Raw genomic sequence first — 20,119 nt, 5'->3', positions numbered from 1 at the left:
CTGTAACTGTCGCTTGTATCCTTACGATTTATATGGACTGTTTACTAGTATGATTTGATTGCTTATTGTACCCTATGACTATCATTAAATGTGGTACCTGATGATTCTTGACTCTTGGCGAATGTATTTTCTTTTATGCACACTAAGAGCATTTGCACCAAGACAAATTCCTTGTGTGTCCAATCACACTTAGCCAATAAAAAATTCTATTCTATTCTATTCTATTCTATTCTATTCTATTCTTCTTCTATTCTATTCTATTCTATTCTATTCTATTCTATTCTATACTGTTCTATTCCCATTTTCTCCTATTCTATTCTATTCTATTCTATTCTATTCTATTCTATTCTATTCTATTCTATTTTAGTCTATTCCCATTTTTTCTATTCTGTTTATTCTATTCCCATTTTCTCTATTCTGTTTATTCTATTCCCATTTTCTCTATTCTGTTTATTCTATTCCCATTTTCTCTATTCTAATTCTAATTCTATTCTATTCTATTCCCATTCTCTATTCTAATTCTATTCCAATTCTATTCTAATTCTATTCTCTTATCTTCTAAATTGCAGCCTATTCGCCCACGACGACACGAGGAGGCTTACAAAATGTAAACATATTTAAAATTAAAAAAAACAAACAATAAAAACTAACAAAAAGAATCAAACAAATCAATAAAGTACAATGGAACAAAATCTGGGGGGAAATAAATAAATAAATAACCCCACCCCCACCCCAAACTCCCCACCGTCCCGTCCCGACGACAGCAGATCACACGAGCCATTTGATGGGCTCCATCAGCGCTCTGGGTTTCCCCAGGCCTGCTGGCAGAACGAATAATGTTAATTAATTAACATTAAGCAAATAATTGCCGTTGTTCAAGTCAGCCCCGTGGTTGTTAAGCGAATCTGGATTCCTCCCTGTTGGCGTCCGAATTTTGATCACGTGACCGTGGGGGATGCCGCAAAGGTCGTTAAGTGTGAAAAACGGCCGTAAGTCATTTTTTTCCAGTGCCGTTGTAACTTCAAACGGTCACTAAATGAACTGTGGTAAAGGCGAGAGCTACCTGTGTTTAAATAAAAGAGAATTTACCTCAGGATCAATTAACTTTGGGGTAACCTTCACCAACCTTCTGCCCAAATCTGATAGGAGCTGCAGGCCCAGCCGGACTGGAGGGGGTTAAAACTGGAAAATATATCCGCACCAAATATTGTATTAGGTGCCAGCCTTCGGCAAATGGTTTGCCCAGGGCGGGGTCCAAAAAAATCTGAGATGACTGAAAAGAATTAGCTTTTAATTCACTAGTCATCCTGTTAGGTCTGTGTCATTTGCCTCCCTCGTGGGTTTTCCAGAATTTCCGTGCAACGTTTAATGCAACATTCCAGGTTTTAGTGCAGTATTTTTTAACACTTGGCAACTTTTAAGATGGGTGGACTTCCACTCCCAGAATTTAAGAACCCTTCTTAAAGCATGCTGGCTGGGGTATTAAAGTCCACCCCTCTTAAAGCATGCTGGATGGGGAATTATGAAAGTGGAAGTCCCTCCAGCCCTCTTAAAGCATGCTGTCTGAAGAATTTTGGGAGTGGAAGCCCACCCCTCTTAAAACATGGTGGCTGTGGCATTCTGGAAGTTCTCCCCACTTAAAGGATGCTGGCTGGGGATTCCGGGAGTGGAAGTCCTCCCCTCTTAAAGCATGCTGCCTGGGGGATTCTGGGAGTAGAAGTCCTCCCCTCTAAAGCAGGCTGGCTGGGGATTCTGGGAGTGGAAGTCCTCCCGCTAAAGCAGGCTGGCTGGGGATTCTGGGAGTGGAAGTCCTCCCTCTTAAAGCAGGCTGGCTGGGGATTCTGGGAGTGGAAGTCCTCCCCGCTTAAAGCATGCTGGCTGGGGGATTCTGGGAGTAGAAGTCCTCCCCTCTTAAAGCAGGCTGGCTGGGGGATTCTGGGAGTGGAAGTCCTCCCTCTTAAAGCAGGCTGGCTGGGGATTCTGGGAGTAGAAGTCCTCCCCTCTTAAAGCAGGCTGGCTGGGGATTCTGGGAGTAGAAGTCCTCCCCTCTTAAAGCATGCTGGATGGGGGATTCTGGGAGTAGAAGTCCTCCCCTCTTAAAGCAGGCTGGCTGGGGATTCTGGGAGTGGAAGTCCTCCCCTCTTAAAGCAGGCTGGCTGGGGATTCTGGGAGTAGAAGTCCTCCCCTCTTAAAGCATGCTGGATGGGGGATTCTGGGAGTAGAAGTCCTCCCCTCTTAAAGCAGGCTGGCTGGGGGATTCCGGGAGTGGAAGTCCACCCTCTTAAAGCATGCTGGATGGGGATTCTGGGAGTGGAAGTCCACCCTCTTAAAGCAGGCTGGCTGGGGATTCCGGGAGTGGAAGTCCTCCTCTTAAAGCAGGCTGGCTGGGGGATTCCGGGAGTGGAAGTCCTCCCCTCTTAAAGCAGGCTGGCTGGGGATTCCGGGAGTGGAAGTCCACCCTCTTAAAGCATGCTGGATGGGGATTCTGGGAGTGGAAGCCCTCCTCTTAAAGCAGGCCGGCTGGGGGATTCTGGGAGTGGAAGCCCTCCCCTCTTAAAGCAGGCCGGCTGGGGATTCTGGGAGGAAGTCCACCCCTCTTAAAGCAGGCTGGCTGGGGATTCTGGGAGTGGAAGTCCTCCTCTCTTAAAGCAGGCTGGCTGGGGGATTCTGGGAGTAGAAGTCCTCCCTCTTAAAGCAGGCTGGCTGGGGGATTCTGGGAGTGGAAGTCTTCCCCTCTTAAAGCATGCTGGATGGGGGATTCTGGGAGTGGAAGTCCTCCCTCTTAAAGCATGCTGGCTGGGGGATTCTGGGAGTAGAAGTTCTCCTCTTAAAGCAGGCTGGCTGGGGGATTCTGGGAGTGGAAGTCCACCCCTCTTAAAGCAGGCTGGCTGGGGATTCTGGGAGTGGAAGTCCTCCCCTCTTAAAGCAGGCTGGCTGGGGATTCTGGGAGTGGAAGTCCACCCTTCTTAAAGCATGCTGGCTGGGGGATTCTGGGAGTGGAAGTCCTCCTCTCTTAAAGCATGCTGGCTGGGGGATTCTGGGAGTGGAAGTCCTCGCCTCTTAAAGCATGCTGGCTGGGAGATTCTGGGAGTGGAAGTCCACCCTTCTTAAAGCATGCTGGCTGGGGGATTCTGGGTATTAAAGTCCATCCCTCTTAAAGCAGGCTGGCTGGGGATTATGAAAGTGGAAGTCCACCCCTCTTAAAGCATGCTGGCTGGGGGATTCTGGGAGTGGAAGTCCACCCTTCTTAAAGCATGCTGGCTGGGGGATTCTGGGTATTAAAGTCCATCCCTCTTAAAGCAGGCTGGCTGGGGGATTATGAAAGTGGAAGTCCACCCTTCTTAAAGCATGCTGGCTGGGGGATTCTGGGAGTGGAAGTTCACCCCTCTTAAAGCAGGCTGGATGGGGGATTATGAAAGTGGAAGTCCACCCTTCTTAAAGCATGCTGGATGGGGAATTATGAAAGTGGAAGTCCTCCCCTCTTAAAGCATGCTGTCTGAAGAATTTTGGGAGTGGAAGTCCACCCCTCTTAAAGCATGGGGGATTCTGGGCGTTGAAGTCCACCCTTCTTAAAACATGCTGGCTGGGGGATTCTGGGAGTGGAAGTCCACCCCTCTTAAATCATGCTGGCTGGGGGATTCCGGGAGTCGAAGTCCACCCATCGTAATGCATGCTGGCTGGGGGAAACTGTGATAGTACAAAATCCACCCATCTTAAAATTTGCCAAGTTGAAAAAAAATGCAGTTTTATTGCATTATCCACCCTAAACCCCCTGATTTTTTTTAGCCCAGCCAAGTCACTCTCCCTTATCTCGATAACAAATGTTATGTCTGTAATGTGGAGGGCAAACTCCCAGCTCAGAGGATGGAGGCCCACGGCAGCAACTAACCCATAGCCTCAAGAGGTGGGGCTGTTTTTGTGCGTTTGTGTGAATTTTCACCTTGGAAGGTCACCCAGATAGCAAAGCAACAATGGATGACAAGGGGACTTTCTCTGCCCTGATTAAAAGCTGGCAGCCAGAAACTTTCCTTGAAGTCTGAATAAATAAAACCAGGATTCAAGGGTTGGACTGGGAAGAGAGAAGTTTAATTTTCCACAGAATAAAAAAAAATACCAAAACAGCTTAGGCTGGATGTTTCTAAAAAGGAGGCCCATGAAATCTTGACTTGCAAGGTAGACTTCTCCTGGATATGGATGAGCTGCTCCCTTGGTTCTTATATCAGCCGATCGTTTCGCTCTGCGGGGGGCTACGACATCCTTGCAAAGCAAGGAAACAACCACTTAACCACAGTCTGCATGCTGGAGCTAAATTCTGATGCCAGGCTTTTAACATTGAGATAGTCCTTGATTTACGACAGCAATTGAACCCAATTTCTGTTGGTAAGCGAAACTGTTGTTAAGAGAGTGGTTAACGTGGTTTTTAAGTGAATTGCCGCCATTGTTAAGTTAGTAATACGGTCGTTAAGTGAATTTGGCTTCCCTCCCCCGTTGATTTTCTTGGTCAGAAGGTCGCCAAAGGGAATCACATCACCCCGGGACGTTGCAACCGTCATAAATATGAGTCGGTCGCCAATTTGGATCATGTGCCTATTGGGGAGCGTGCAACGGTAGTTAAGTGTGGAAAAATGGGTCATAGCCACCCAGAGTTACCTCTGCGCTAAGATGGACGGACGATAAATTTAGAAAACCAAATAAATTAAAAAAAAAAAAAAACAGCTGCCAAAAAGTTTGGAAAATCATTTGGTGAGTTTAATGCCCGGCACAACTTCACGGCTGGAATTCTGGGCTCCCTTACAGTCGTGACAGTGTAAATGTTTTAAAAAGAAATGAAACAAGTAATAAATAAAGGTTGGCACCAGGCTGCCATTTCTCTGGCCACCTTCCAAGGGCAGGTGAGGCCAGGATAAAGAGTTGGGTGGAGCAAGGGCCTAAGGTCAATTCTTTATAAAGTCAATTCTGACTTTATTTTAATTGTCTTCCAAGCAAAGACACGGAGAATTAAGAATTGCCTTTGTCCCTTTCCTCTGAAGCTAGCGACGGGTGGCAATTTCACCCAGGGCTGCACTGGAGCATGGAACTTTTCCCCCACATCAGCTCTTAACTTTGAACCCGGCACCGTCTGGATGCAAAAACAGATCTCCATATCCATAAACACACACTCAAAGGCAGAGCTGAGTTCAGGGGAAAAATAACTTTTCTTTCGAGCTCAAAAATTCTCTGGAAGATCGACAATTATCTAAACTGCAGGGGGAGAAAACCACATATTTTTAGATTTAGATGTATTACATTATTTAAAATAAGATTTTGGGAAGAGGGAAATGGGGTGATTTATCGGCCAGAGCCCCTAATAATGCACAATCTTAGCACCTTGAAGATGGGTTGGACTTCAATTCACAGAATTCTCTAGCCAGCTTGATGCCTCCATTTTAAAGCATGACTGGCTGGGGGATTCTGGGAGTGGAAGTCCATCCATCTTAAAGCATGCTGGCTGGAAGTCCATCCATCTTAAGGGATTCTGGGAGTGGAAGTCCATCCATCTTAAAGCATCATGACAACTGGGGGATTCTGGGAGTGGAAATCCACCCTCTTAAAGCAGACTGGCTGGGGGCATTCTGGGAGTGGAAGTCCATCCATCTTAAAGCAGGCTGGCTGGGGATTCTGGGAGTGGAAGTCCTCCTCTTAAAGCAGGCTGGCTGGGGGATTCTGGGAGTGGAAGTCCTCCCCTCTTAAAGCAGGCTGGCTGGGGGATTCTGGGAGTGGAAGTCTTCTCTAAACTCTTAAAGTAGGCTGGCTGGGGGATTCTGGGAGTGGAAGTCCTCCCCTCTTAAAGCAGGCTGGCTAGGGGGATTCTGGGAGTGGAAGCCCACCCCTCTTAAAGCAGGCTGGCTGGGGGATTCTGGGAGTGGAAGTCCTCCCCTCTTAAAGCAGGCTGGCTGGGGGATTCTGGGAGTGGAAGTGCTCCCCTCTTAAAATTGTTAAAGTTGGGAAACCCTGCCCTAATATACAAGACTCTGAGTAAGTAGCAAATACTAGGAGTCCTTGATTTACAATCACAATTGAGCCCAACATTTATGTTGCTAAGCGAAACATTTGCTAAGTTGAGTTCTGCCCCATTTTACCACCATTTCTTGCCACAGTCATTAAGTGAATCACAGCATTTGTTAAGTTAGTAACATGGTCATTAAGTGAATCTGGCTTCCCCATTGACTTTGCTGGTCAGAAGGTCGCAAAAGGGGATCACATGACCCTAGGACACCGCAACCGTCATAAATACGAGTCAGTGGCCAAGCATCTGACGTTCGATCCCCGTCACCGTGGGAATGCTGCCACGGTTATAAGGGTGACATACAGTCATAAGTTACGCTGTAACTTTCAACCGTCACTAAATGAATTGTTGCAAGTGGTGGATGACCTGTAAGCTACAACAAAATGCCAATTTTATGCTCTGAGTCGAAACTGCCCAATTGCTAGATAAAAGGGTCTGGCTGGGAGGCCACCCATAGGGCCATTTCACAGACAAGAACACTGAGGCTCAGCCACACGACTGGCAGTAGGAAGATGGAAGGAAGGACTTTTAGAATAACTATGGTCACTTTGAAGGTACACTAATCCGCATACGTTAAGATGAAATTCTGTCGCATACGGCTCCCAAAGGGTCATAAGAATAATCGAATAGAATGTTAGAATAGAATGTTAGAATAGCATTAAAAAATAAGAATAGAATAGAACATTAGAATGGAATGGAATAGAATAGAGATACACGAATGCACTGAGATGGATAGCCTAACCAAATCGTTAAAAAATAAACAAGATAGTGACTATTATGAAATATGGAACATTTGGCATGAGTGGTTAAAGAAAGGGTAACATTTGATATTTGGATAAGTTATGGAAATAACAGAAGACGAGCATTTAATCATAAACTATATAGAGAAATTAAAACATTAAAAGAACGAAGTAGTTATTGTAACAAGGCAGATCACGTCAATGATAAAGATAAAGAAAAAAAATATTAACCATTGCTCAATATGTGCTGTAAAATGTGTGTGTGTGTGTGTGTGTGTGTGTGTGTGTGTGTGTGTGTGTGTATAAGAAAAAACCATTCTGGCACAGCAATAGGCTGCCCCAAATTTAAATCTGAAACCACTGTAAAAGTCTGACTCACAGACGGACACAATACAGAAGCCTGATGATGGCAGATGAGATTCTGCCGAAACGTTGCTACAACTTTAAAAGCACAACTACAATGACGTGGGAAAATACCCGAACAAAGCTGAATGCCATACATGTAAGTACCCGCGAAAACTTAAGATAACACACACATATATATATATATTTGTTTTCTGAGGTTTTCGCGGGTATTTGTATGTGGATCTTTGGTTATTCGGGTTTTAAGAATGAGACTTCATCGAAACATCGCTTAGATACTTCCAATTTTACACGGGAGAAAACCCGAATAACCAAAGATCAATATGTATGTGTGTGTGTGTGTGTGTGTGTGTGTAGATTTGTCTGTTTTAAATGTCAAATAAATGTTTTTTCTAGAATTATTTTTTTTTTAAAAAAATGAAATTCCGTCGCCTACAGCTCTCAAAGACAAAATCTCACATTTCAGTAGAAGGACCGCAGGGTGTCCTTTGGCCACCTTACCCGTCGGGCGCACAAGAACCCCACGGGGGAGGACATCGGGAGTTAAGAAGGAGCTGCAGATAGTTCCACTGGTTACAAATGGTCCGGTTTGCAACCTTGCAACCTTGGGAATGGTGGCTCCCAGGCCTCCTTCGCTATCTCTCGAGATTAGAGGGAAGAGCGGAAAGAAAGGCCGGCAGAGCAAAAAGCAACGCCTCTCCGCTTTGTGGGTTGCTTGCTGCCCAGTTCTCCTCCACAGCCTTGGACACACTGAGGTCCAATTCCCACAAAGCAGGCCTTGGGAATCCCGCCAGCTTGCCCTGAATTTCTCCCTCAGCGATTCCAGATTTCTACTTTTTGTTTTTTTTGCCTTTTGGAACCCAGGCTCACAATAACAGAATAAACAGAGATATTTTTTTTTGGGGTGGGGGGGGAATGGACCTTAGAGGTCATCTAGCCCAACCCACTACTCAAGCCAGAGACTCAGACAAAAATGGTTGTCCGGTCTCCAGTCTTGAAAAATCTCCCCGCAGTGGAGCAGTTAACAGATAATCAGAGTTGGAAGGGATCTTGTAGGTCATCTAGTCCAACCCCCTGCCCAAGCAGGAGACCGCACACCATTTCTGACAGATGGGAGTCCAGTCTCTTCTTGAAAGCTTCCAGTGATGAAGCTCCCACAACTTCCAAGGGCAACTTCTGTTCCATGGGTGGATTGTTCTCCCTGTCAGCAAGTTTCTCCTTATTTCCAGGTTGAATCTCTCCTGGATCAGTTTCTATCCATTATTCCTTGTCTGGTGTTCAGGTGCCTTGGAAAATAGCTTGACCCCCTTCCTCCTCTCTGGGGCAGCCCCTAAAATATTGGAAGACTGCTCTCATGTCTCCCCTGGTCCTTCTCTTTACTAGACTAGCCAGACCCAGTTCTTGTAAATAAATAAATAAATAATAAAGCGAATAAGAAATAATAAGAAATAAATCTGTAAATAAATACATAAATAAATAAAGCACATAAAAAATAATACTAAATGTGTAAATTGGAAATAAATCTGTAAACAAACAAACACTGTGTTCCCCTCAAAATAAGACTTGGGCTAATTATTATGATTATTATTGGCCTTCAAAAGAGGCATTAGGTCTTATTTTCTGGGGGGTGTCTTTTCCACTCTCCTTGCAGCGGTGGCACTGATAGCCCGTGGCTGATTTACCACCCAGCAGAAGCCCGTGTAGCCGCTACCAGCCCACTTCTTCTGCAGAAACGGCGAAAGCGGCCGCAAAAGAAGTGAGCCGGCAAGGCAATGCAGGTGTTTGGGTGTGGGACGTCTGGCTGTAACTGTTCTAAGGTAAGCAGGTGCGGAGCACGTATTGCAGCTCCACACACACACACCCCTCCACAAATCCTCGCCGTAAGTTGATTTTTACCAAAACGCCTCGCCCCCACCTCTTTCAACCCAATTGCAACAGAGTGGATGTGGTCGAGTAGGGCTTATTTTGGGGGGTAGGGCTTCTATTGGGCGCAGGTGGTTTTTAAAATAATAATAATAATAATAATAATAATAATAATAATAATAATAATAATAATAATAATAATAATAATAATAATAATAATAATAATCCAGCCAGGGCTTATTTTTGGGATAGGCCTTATTTTCGGGGAAAACAGGTTAATAAAGTGGATAAGGAATCAGAAGCAATAAATCTGTAAATAAACAAACAATAAAGTGAGTTAAGAAATCACAACAAGAAGAAATAAATCTGTAAAGAAGAAATAAATCTGTAAAGAAGAAATAAATATGTAAATAAATAAATAAGAAATAAAGTGAATAATAAGTAAGAATAAATAAATAAATAAATAAATAAATAAATAAATAAATAAATAAATAAATTCTGAGTTTTCCCATCGGAGGTTTTGCTCTTCAGCAGACATGACTTAAGGTGACTAAGTGTCTGCCTTTCCCAGGTGTCTTGCCAGCTTTACCTGGGGCTTGGGAAAGACAAGCTACTCCGCCCCACTTGGTCAACTGAAGGAGGGGGTGCAGGGGGAAAGAAAACCTTTCCTTTTTCTGCACGCAGCTTGGCTTGCTTGCTCGAGCAGCCGCGACTCTAATAGCAAGGCTGAGCAAAAAGGCTATTGGCCTGCTTGAGAGAGGGAGGAATCATGACTCGGGCCCAAACTTTTTGGGTGGTCTGACTTGGCCCTTTCCTTCCCGGCGTGGGCACCATCAAGCTTGGCTTACCTCACTGGGACTTTTAATCTCATTTTAATTCCTCCCCGCCTCGAATCTGGAAAAGCGTTTGAATATTTGAGAGGTTAAATCGAGTTGAGCTTATTTTCTGAGACGTGTCCGTGCAGGGCTCTTAGCCAAAAGGTGTGTGTGTCTGTGTGTGTGTGTGTGTGTGTATCTACATTTCCGTTCTTCTGGGGTGTTTTTTTTTTTCAGCTTCCCAATCTAACGAGTGACCCTGGGATCTCCTGGTGGTCTCCCATCCAAGTGTGAACAAATGCAAAAATGACCACACAGAAGACAAGGCAGGTAATCGATGACCATTCTTGTTCAGGAACTGTGTGAAGTTACAATGGCACCGAACAAAGTGATTTATGACCCTTTCTCACACTTATGACCTTTGCAGCATCCCCATGGCCACATGTTCGAAGCATGCTGGCTGGGGAATTCTGGGTATTAAACCCCATCCCTCTTAAAGCATGCTGGCTGGGGAATTCTGGGAGTTGGAGTCTATTCATCTTAAAGCATGCTGGCTGGGGAATTCTGGGAACTGAAGTCTATTCATCTTAAAGCAGGCTGGCTGGGGAATTCTGGGAGTTGGAGTCCACCCATCTTAAGTCATGCTGTCTGGGGAATTCTGGGAACTGAAGTCTATTCATCTTAAAGCAGGCTGGCTGGGGAATTCTGGGAGTTGGAGTCCACTCATCTTAAATTATGTTGATTGGGGAAATTCTGGGAGTTAGAGACATTAGAGCAAGGGTCTTTTCAAACATGGCAAGTTTAAGACTTGTGGACTTCAACTCCCAGGATTCCTGAGCTAACATGACTGGAGAAGGAGGAATTCTGGGAGTTGAAGTCCACAAGTCTTCAAGCTGTCAAGTTTGAAGACCCCTGCATTAGAAGATGAGAGTTATGTTACTGCCCCAGGATCCAAAAATCAGAGGATGCCAGTAGCATTTTTGATTAAAAAACTTCTGCTTCTTAAGGCACTTTCTGGGTACGAAAGGGGAGGGGGCTACTACTTCCCACCACCGTCTTGGGGGGGGGGGGGAGAGAAAGAGGCCATAAATATTAGATCTGACATTTATCTCAACCCAAACCTCGGTGCTTTTAGGGGAATACACCCTCCCCATCCCAAAAAAGGCCACAATTGCAGAATTGGGAATTACCCAGAAAACACAGACGGAGGAAGAATTTGCCGCTTATCTGACTCAGATGTCTGGATCTCCCTGGTTAGGGGAAAAGTGGGGATGAAAAAGGGAGAAAACGGAGAAAAACGACTACAAGTTTCATCATCCCCAGACAACTGACACAGTCCTCGTTCCCGTAATAGGGCTTCCTATTTATCAAAGCTGCCGCCTTCTAACAACAACAATATGTATCATACCAGCTTCTAACAATAATCATAATAATGGATCGCTGAAAATGTACTGGGCTATCTCTATTTCGCTTTAAAAAAAATTGCTATGAAACCAAAACAAATGATGTTTCGCACAGCGCCTGTTTGTCAGTAAACCACTTTGGTGCTTCCCAATCCTATTTCTGTATGAATCACAAGGGAAGGGAAGGGAAGGGAATAGTATATTTTCTTTTATGTACACTGAGAGCATTTGCACCAAGACAAATTCCTTGTGTGTCCAATCACACTTGGCCAATAAAGAATTCTGTTCTATTCTATTCTATTCTATTCTATTCTATTCTATTCTATTCTATTCTATCCTCTATCCTGTTCCATCCCCTTCTATTTAAATTCTATTCCTTTATCCTTCTATTTTATTCTATTGTACCCTATGACTATTATTGTACCTGATGATTCTTGACTCTTGATGAATTTATCTTTTCTTTTATGTACACTGAGAGCATTTGCACCAAGACAAATTCCTTGTGTGTCCAATCACACTTGGCCAATAAAGAATTTTCTATTTTCTATTCTAGAATTAAGAATAGAAATAAGAATAGAATAGGAATAAAATTGAAATTAGAACAGAATAATAGAATAGAATAGAAATAATAGAATAAATAGAATAGAATTGAAATAATAAAGAATATAATTGAATTGAAATAATAGAATAGAAATAAGAATTGAATCAAAATTAGAAGAGAATCAAAATAAGAATAGAATAGAAATAAGAATAGAACAGAAATATGAATAGAATTGAAATTAGAATATAGAAATTAAAATAGAATAGAATAGAATAGAATAGAATAGAATAGAATAGAATAGAACAGAATAGAACAGAGCTGGAAGGGACCTATGAGGTCTTCTAGTCCAGCCCCCTGCCCAAGCAGGAGAATCTATAAATAATTTGGCACAAGGCAAAAACTTGGCTAGCCTCACAACAGGAACTAATTCCTAATTCCTAATTTCAGAACATCGATTTAAACCCAAGACCAACACAGACAGTCCTCGATTTACAACCGTTCGTATAGCAAGCGCTCAAAGTTTAGACAGCACTCAAAAAAAGGACTTGGTGGAGCAGTCCTCACGCTTACGACTGACACAGCATTTCCCAGGGTCAGGCGATCCAAATTTGGACCGGTGTGTACTGACGATGCTTAACGTGTCCCGGATTCACATTAGTGACCTTCCAACGAGCAAAGTCAACGGGAGAAGCGGGATTCACTGAACGACCGCAGTGATTCACTTAAGGACCGCAGTGATTCGCTTAACCACGGTGGCCAAAAGGTTGTGAAATCAGGCATGGATTCCTTCACGACCAGCTTGCTAAGCAATGGAAGGTCTGATTCTAATGTGGGTCGTAAAGCTGGCGGATCTGCCCACTAGGGACCGCTGCCTCAGCTTTGGCAAAATCTGTCCTGTGAAACTTTCGCGGAGCCATTTAATTCCCTCAATTACACGTCGACCAAGACGGAACCCAGCCAACTATTAATTCCAGTATGCAGGGAGTCCTTGAATTACGACGATTCGTTTAGTGACCGTCAAAAGTTACTGGGAAAAAAAATGACTGAGGACTTTTTACACTTTTCACCGTTGCAGAATCCGGACGCTTGGCAACTTGACTCGTATTTACGACGGTCGCGGTGTACTGAACTCTCGCGATCCCCTTTTGCGACCTTCTGACAAGGAAACTTGGCAACTGACTCACATTTATGACAGTTGCAGTGTCCCAAGGTTACATGATCCCCTTCTGACAAGCAAAATCAATGGGGAAGCCGGATTCACTTAACGACCGTGTGACTCACTGAACAACCACAATGATTCACTTAACAACAGCTGTTAAACAAGCAGTTGAAAGCCAACGACAGGTAGTCCCCGACTTACAACGGTTCGTTTAGTGACCGTTCGAAGTGACAAAGGCACTGAAAAAAAAAGCGACTTAGGACCATTTTTCACACTTAACGACTGTTGCAGCCATCCCTGTGGTCACGTGATCCAAATTCAGGCCCTCGGCAAAACTGACTCGTGTTTATCACGGTCACAGTGTCCTGGGGTCATATGATCCTCTTTTACGACCGTCTGACGAGCAACATCAATGGGGAGGCCGGATTCACTTAATGACCATGTGACTTCCTGAACAACCGTGGCGATTCACTTAACAACGGTGGCAAGAAAAGTAATTAAAGGGGGCAAAACTCAATTAACAACCGTCCCACTTAGGAACAGAAACGTTCCTGGGCTTAATTTGGGGTCGTACGTCGAGGACTTGAATGTTTATCTGTTAAACCTCACTGCTCCTCCTCCCCAATACGCCATCCGGAAAAGATCCAGAGGTACCACATTCGAACTCTGAACCAGCCCATCTAGACGCAAGAGGCAAACTCTCGCTCGGAGGGAGAAAGCCGGATCGAGTGGATCTTTAAGCCAGACCCCTGACCCATCCTCCAGAAGTCAGGTGGGAGGGTTGAGGTTTTAGGGATCCTTTTTATAGCGAGGTCCCGAGAACAAGAAGCGACAGATGGGGGGGGGGGAGGAAACACCAGCTATGTAAAGTGAAGCAATGCAGCCGGAGGACCTGATTGAAGATCTCTGCTTCGCTTGGAATCCCCCCCCCACTCCAGGTCTCTGTGGCCTCCCCCTCCCCTCCCTGTCCCTCAGGTAAGAAAACTCACCTGCCTCACAAGGTTGCTGGCTTTATTTATTGGCTAATGACCCAGGACTGGATGTAAACACACAGTTTGCAAAGTTCTGAGCCACAATTTGCACGCTTGTGCAGAGAGAGGTTTCTTTGGCTATGTAGAACCAACACGTCAAAGCATTATTCCAAGTATCTGTCCGTCCATCATAGCTATACCTCTTTTCTATCTCTCTGTCTCTCTCTTTTATCATCTCCCTCTCTTTCTTTCTCTCCCTCCATCCTTCCCTATTGTCTATGGATCTCTCTATATAGAGGTCTCTCTCTCTCTCTCTCTCTCATAATTATGATAGATTTTTTATTTATTTATCAAATGTTAAATGATTGAGAGATGAGAAATGATAGGGATAGACAGACAGACAGACAACCGGTAGGTAGGTAGATAAACAGATTGTCTGACTAACTGATAGATAGGTTGATAGACAGATTGACATATATACATATGCATATACATATACACACAAACACACACACACATGTCAATCAGTCAGCCTGTCTGCCTGCCTGCCTGCCTCTCTCCCTCCCTCCCCCTATATGTACGTACGTATGTATGTATGTTTATATGTATGGTATTCAGCTTTGTTCGGGTATTTTCCCATGTCATTATAGTTGTGCTTTTAAAGTTGTAGCGACATTTAAGCAACTTTAAAAGCACAACTATAAAACCTGAATACCATACATATAAATATCCGGAAAAACTTCAGAAAACACACACATATATATATATATATATACACACACACACACACACACACACACATACATATGTATACCCTGTTTCTCCAACAATACGGCCTCCCCCAATAGGAAGCACCAGCATGTTTTATATATGCAAAAATAGGGAATGGTGGGGGCTTGCGTTATGTATAGCCGAGGTCAACATCCAAGCCGTTGCCACCCGCCCACCCAAAGATGCAAGGGGGAATAGAAAAGACAGCCTAGGGCTCAAAAAAATAAGATTATTATATGATATATGTATGTATGTATAGATATGTAGATAGATAGATAGATAGATAGATAGATAGATAGATAGATAGATAGATAGATAGATAGATAGATAGATATAGATATAGATATAGATATAGATATAGATATAGATATAGATATAGATATATAGATACACACACACACACACACACACACATATATATATATATATACACATACACACACACACACACATATATATCTTTCTGTCCATTCTCCGTGATTTCTCTCTGTGTATCCTTCTATCTTTCTCTAACTTTCCTCCAAACGCACAGTAGTCCTCGACTTACGACCTCAACGGAGCCCAAAGTGTACATTGCTTGTACATTTGGTCAAGTAAGTTTTGCCCCATTTTACGACTCCTTTCTTGCTACCGTTGTTAAGCGATTCACTGTGGTTCTTAAGTGAGTCATGAGGTTGTTAAGTGAATCCGGCTTCCCCATGGGCTTTTGCCGGTCAGAAGGTCGCAAAAGGGGATCACGCGACCCCCGTCATAAATACGAGTCAGTTTGACAAACATCCCAATTTTGATCACGTGACCACACGGAGGCTTGCAACGGTCATAAGCGTGAAAAACCCAGTCATAAGTCCCTTTTTTTTCAGGGCTGTTTTAACCTCTCTTTTTTTTAAACAAGTAATTTTTTATTTTTATGTCTTTAAATACATCTTTAGGTGAACGGTGAGGTTGCAGACTTTTTATGTTTTAAATCAAGCATGACCATAATCACAGATACTGCTTTCTTGTCTAATTTCACATCATTTACCTATTACCGATTTTCCTTTCTATATTCTCATAACATTACTTTATATCAATCTGTTTATTCTCAATCGTTCTCTACATTCATTCATCGTATATTCTCACATTCGTCGTATTTGCAACTTTTATCAAATTAAATCATCCCATTAGTTGTTCACAAATTCATCTCGATTTATACTAGCCAGTATTTTATCCCCTTTTTAATATTACTTTTGCCACTGTTATGTATAACCCCCTGTCCAAGCAGGAGACCCTACACCATTTCTGACAGATGGGAGTCCAAGAAGAGATTAAACTCCCATCTGTCAGAAATGGCTGCTTGGGTAGGGGGTTGGACTAGATGACCTACAAGGTCCCTTCCAACTCTGATTACCTGTTATCTGTTATTATCTGTTATCTATAGATTTCATGCACACCCTTCCCTCCTAACTTCATCACTTTTACACAAATTATATTCTCCCTCTTATTTTCATTTAGCCAATGATACAAACTAATAACAATATAATCATTAACTTCAAACAGTCACTAAAAACAAAGGTGGACTTCCTGTAGTTTGAACTGCAGCTCCTCTTACCTGCTTACTGCTCCCTCCCTCCTCCCCTCAACCATCATACCTGTCTGTCAATGTTTCCTAAATACCTGTCTGTCAACGTTCCCCCCCCCCCAAAAAAAAACTGCTTCTGGCCCTTTCTTAACCACGATGCTGTCAAATTGCTCACATAGCTTTTATTCCTGCAAGCTTCCCCTAAAAAAAATGCTTGCAAAGAACAGGCCGGGTATTTTTTAGGCACTAAAAATTGGCAGCCCCAAAAATAAATAAATACCCCCCCCAAAAAAATGGAAGCAGGGCAGGGAGAAGTCAAGTCAGAAAAACACGGCTAGAAACCGTGCTTGGCGCAAACCTGGTTTAACAGTTCTAGAGAGGGATGCAACTATTTTACAGGAGTCGCGAAGAAGGATGCCGGCAGATCCTTCAGAAAGAAAATTTATTTTAAAAAAGGTGTTTGGTTTTTTTTTCCTGGATCCAAAAAACGTTTCTGGGAGACTCTTGGATATTAAATCAGTATTTTTACCCTCAAACTTGGCCTGTTTAAGGCGGAGGACTTCAACTCCCAGAATTCCCCAGCCAGCGTTGCTGGCTGGGAATTCTGGGAGTTGAAGTCCTCCGTCTTAAACAGGCCAAGTTTGAACAAATATACTGACTTAAATAGAAGAGAGGGGAGAGGGAGGGTTCCCCCTCCCCACCTCAAGGCCCCCTTATTCTTTGAGATAAAAAGAGGTGGGGAGGGGCAGGGAAAGCACTGAAAGGAGAAGATGTTAATGGAGGGGGGCATTAAAATTAATGAGCTCCCCCCAGGATGGGTTCATTATTCAAGGTCGAAGTCTGCATTGTCGCAGAGAAACGCTCCTTCCATTCCTTCCTCCTTCCCTTTGTTCCCACCTTCCCTTGTTCCCTTGCTTCTCATCTTTCTTTCTCTTTCTTTTTCTTTCTTTTTTTCTCTTTCTTTGTCACCTTTTTTTCCTTTTTATTATTTATTTCTGTTGCCTTTTATTTTTCTTTTTTCTTTCTTTCTTTGTCACCTTTTCTTTCTATTTCTTTCTGTTCTTACCCTTTCTCTTTCTTTCTCTTTTTATTATTTATTTGTTTCTTTTTCTTTTCTTTTTCTTTCTTTTCTTCCTTTCTATTTATTTATTATTTATGTTTGTTTTCTTTTTTCTTTTTCTTTCTTTTCTATTTCTTTCTTTGTCACCTTTTCTTTCTTTCTATTTCTTTCTGTTCTTACCCTTTCTCTTTCTTTTATCTTTTTATTATTTATTTGTTTGTTTTTTCTTTTTTCTTTCTTTTCTTCCTATTTATTTATTATTTATGTTTGTTTTCTTTTTTCTTTTTCTTTCTTTTCTATTTTTTCTTTCTTTCTTTCTTTCTTTCTTTCTTTGTCACCCTTTCTTTCCCTTTCTTTTTCCTTCCTTCCTTCCTTTCTTCCTTCCTATCTCTTTTCTCTTTCTTTCCTTCCTTTCTTTCTCTACCTCTTTTTTTTTTTTTTTCTTTCCTTCCTTTATCTCTTTTCTTTCTTTCTTTTTCTTTCTTTCTATTTATTTATTTGTTTGCTTGTTTGTTTTCTTTTTCTGTCACCCTTTCTTTCCCTTTCCCTTTTTCTTCCTTCCTCTCCCCTTCTTCCTTCCTCTCCCCTTCTTCCTTCCTCTCTTCTTTCTTTAACTCTTCTCTATCTCTTTCTTTCTTTCTCTTTCTTTCTTTCTTTCTTTCTTTCTTTCTTTCTTTCTTTTTTTCTTTCTCTCTTTCTTTCTCTCTCTCTCTTTCTTTCTTTCTTTCTTTCCTTTTCCCCATCCCCACTTTCCCCGAAGCTACTTAGTATGCTGAAGCACCTCCAGGAAGACAATAAAGCGGTGGGAAAAGCCAGAGGTGGGAAGGGGTGGGTGGGAAAGTCCTCACAAAAGGCGGCATGGGATCCTGAGGCCTGGCCCCTCCTCAAAAAGCAAAAACAAACCCCCTCCTCAGCCGGTTTCCCCCAAGGAAAGGTGAGCATCTTGCACCCCAAAATCCAGAGCTGTCCCCACAAAAGGCACTGGTCGCAAGGAAACACCCCTGAAATCTCCTGCCGCTACATCTGAGCCGAGGGAAACTGAGGCACGTCTGCTGCCCCCCTTTGCCGCCTGCAAGTGAACTTGGCTGCCCCTGCTGGGCCTTGCCTGGCCTCCCCCTGAAGAGGGAGGGTCTTCCCAGCCCAGACTGTCGCCCCCTCCCTCCACCTTCCCTGGGGCCTGCTCATTTCAGGGTCCCCAACTCCCCAGGAAGACAGGATCACGGGCCGGGCGCTGCCAAAGTGGGGGAACCCCCGAAAGCGTCTTTCCCAATGCACACACCCTCCCTGCCCTTGGCCTACAAAGACCCCCTCCCCCTTCTGCCCTCCAGACAGAAGCCCCCCCCCTCTCTCACCGTCCCATTGTCTGCAACTTTGCCTGGACGAAGGTTGGGGGTCCTGCAAGGCAGACTGAGGAAGGGGGGCGGGTTGCAGAGAAGGAAGGACAATCACCAGACACCCCCAAAGAAGTGGGGCTGCGGGGGGTTGTCTCCTCCTGCAACCTTGCCAGCCCCCTCAGGAACTGGCCAGGTCCCCTTTCCCCTTCCTCCTCCCTCCCCTTCTAATTGCCCCCAAGAAACAGCACAGCCCCCCCTTTTCCCTTCCTCCTCTTCCTCCCCCCGCCAACCTTTCCACCACCACCCTCCAGGAACTGGCCAGGCCCCCTTTTCCCTTCTTCCTCCCTCCCCTTCTAGTTGCCCCCCAAGAAACAGCACAGCCCCCCTTTCCCTTTCCTCCTCTTCCTCCTGCAACCTTTCCACCCCCCCCTCCAGGAACTGGCCAGGCCCCCTTTCCCCTTCTTCCTCCCTCCCCTTCTAGTTGCCCCCAAGAAACAGCACAGCCCCCTTTCCCCTTCCTCCTCCTCCTCCTTCCTCCCCCCTGCAACCTTTCCATCCCCCCCCTCCAGGAACTGGCCAGCCCCCCCTTTCCCCTCCTCCCTCCCCTCTCCTCCCCCACGACTCCCTCTCCCGGAAGGTGGGGCGGGCCGGGCCGACCCACACACCTGTGCAGCCGGGCCAAGGCTGGGGCAGAGCCCCGGCGGAGGGGTCTTCTCTCCCCCTCCCTCCCGCCCCCAACCCCCGCCCACCTGGCTCCGGCTCCTCGGGTCTGGCCGGCTGGTTGCCCATCTCGCTCGGCCGCTCGCTCTACGGCCGCCTGCTCATCCTCGGGGCTGCGGCGGCGGGAGAAGCGGCCGGCTCGGGGGAAGCCGCTCCGCCGCGATCTCCTCTCGGGGCTCTTTCAAGGCGGCGGGCGGGAGAGGCGTCTCCTCCGCACAGCCCGGCCCCGGCTGGGCCGGCCCTCCTCCTCCTCCCCACCCCTCCCCTCCCCGCTCGATGGCCGGCAGCAGCAAGAGGAGGAGGAGGAGGAGGAGGAGGGGAGGGGGGAGCCGGGCATCGCCGTCCGAGCGGCCGAAGGAAAGCCGCGCAGAGGCGGCCGCCGTTACTGCAGGGGAGCGGAGGGAGGGAGGATTGGGACGCGGGAGGGGGAGCAGGGTTCTTTCTGGGGGGCAGCCTAGGAGAGGGGAGGAAGAGGAGGAGGGAGGGAGGACCGGGGGGCTGGGCTGTTCCTAGGTGGGGGCCAGGGGAGGAGGAAGAGGAGGAGAGGAGGAAAGGAGGACTGGGCTGTTTCTGGGGGGCAACTAGAGGGGGAGGCAGGAGGAGGAGGAGGAGGACCGGGGGGAAGGCTGGCTGTTCCTAGGTGGGGGCCAAGGTTGCAGGAGGGGAGGAGGAGAAGGGGAGCAGGGTAGTTTCTTGGGGGCAACTGGAAGGGGGAGGAGGAGGAGGAGAGAGAGGAGGACGGGGGCTGGGCTGTTCCTAGGTGGGGGCCAAGGTT

The 20,119-nt window shown here is 45.3% G+C and overlaps 1 protein-coding gene across 4 annotated transcripts in view; it reads right to left on the bottom strand.

Moving 5' to 3' along the window:
* SPECC1 (sperm antigen with calponin homology and coiled-coil domains 1) overlaps positions 1-20,119 on the bottom strand; it is a 153,810-nt gene that overhangs the window by 99,545 nt on the left and 34,146 nt on the right. Inside the window, exon 1 of one of the 4 annotated variants that reach the window (XM_087968302.1) lies at positions 19,374-19,652. The exons of 2 other annotated variants lie outside the window; for them this stretch is intronic. In XM_087968302.1, the coding sequence (XP_087824428.1) occupies positions 19,374-19,413 (40 nt within the window). In that variant the 5' untranslated portion in view covers positions 19,414-19,652. Of the gene's footprint in view, positions 1-19,289; positions 19,653-20,119 lie in introns of those variants that run through there. One more of the 4 variants, XM_087968255.1, reaches the window with a different exon arrangement.

The sequence above is a fragment of the Notechis scutatus genome, chromosome 1, assembly GCF_049901735.1.
Source record: "Notechis scutatus isolate UNSWTSFEM ecotype Mainland chromosome 1, rNotScu1.2, whole genome shotgun sequence".
Classification (NCBI taxonomy): domain Eukaryota; kingdom Metazoa; phylum Chordata; class Lepidosauria; order Squamata; family Elapidae; genus Notechis; species Notechis scutatus.
This window is presented reverse-complemented; position numbering and strand designations above follow the sequence as displayed.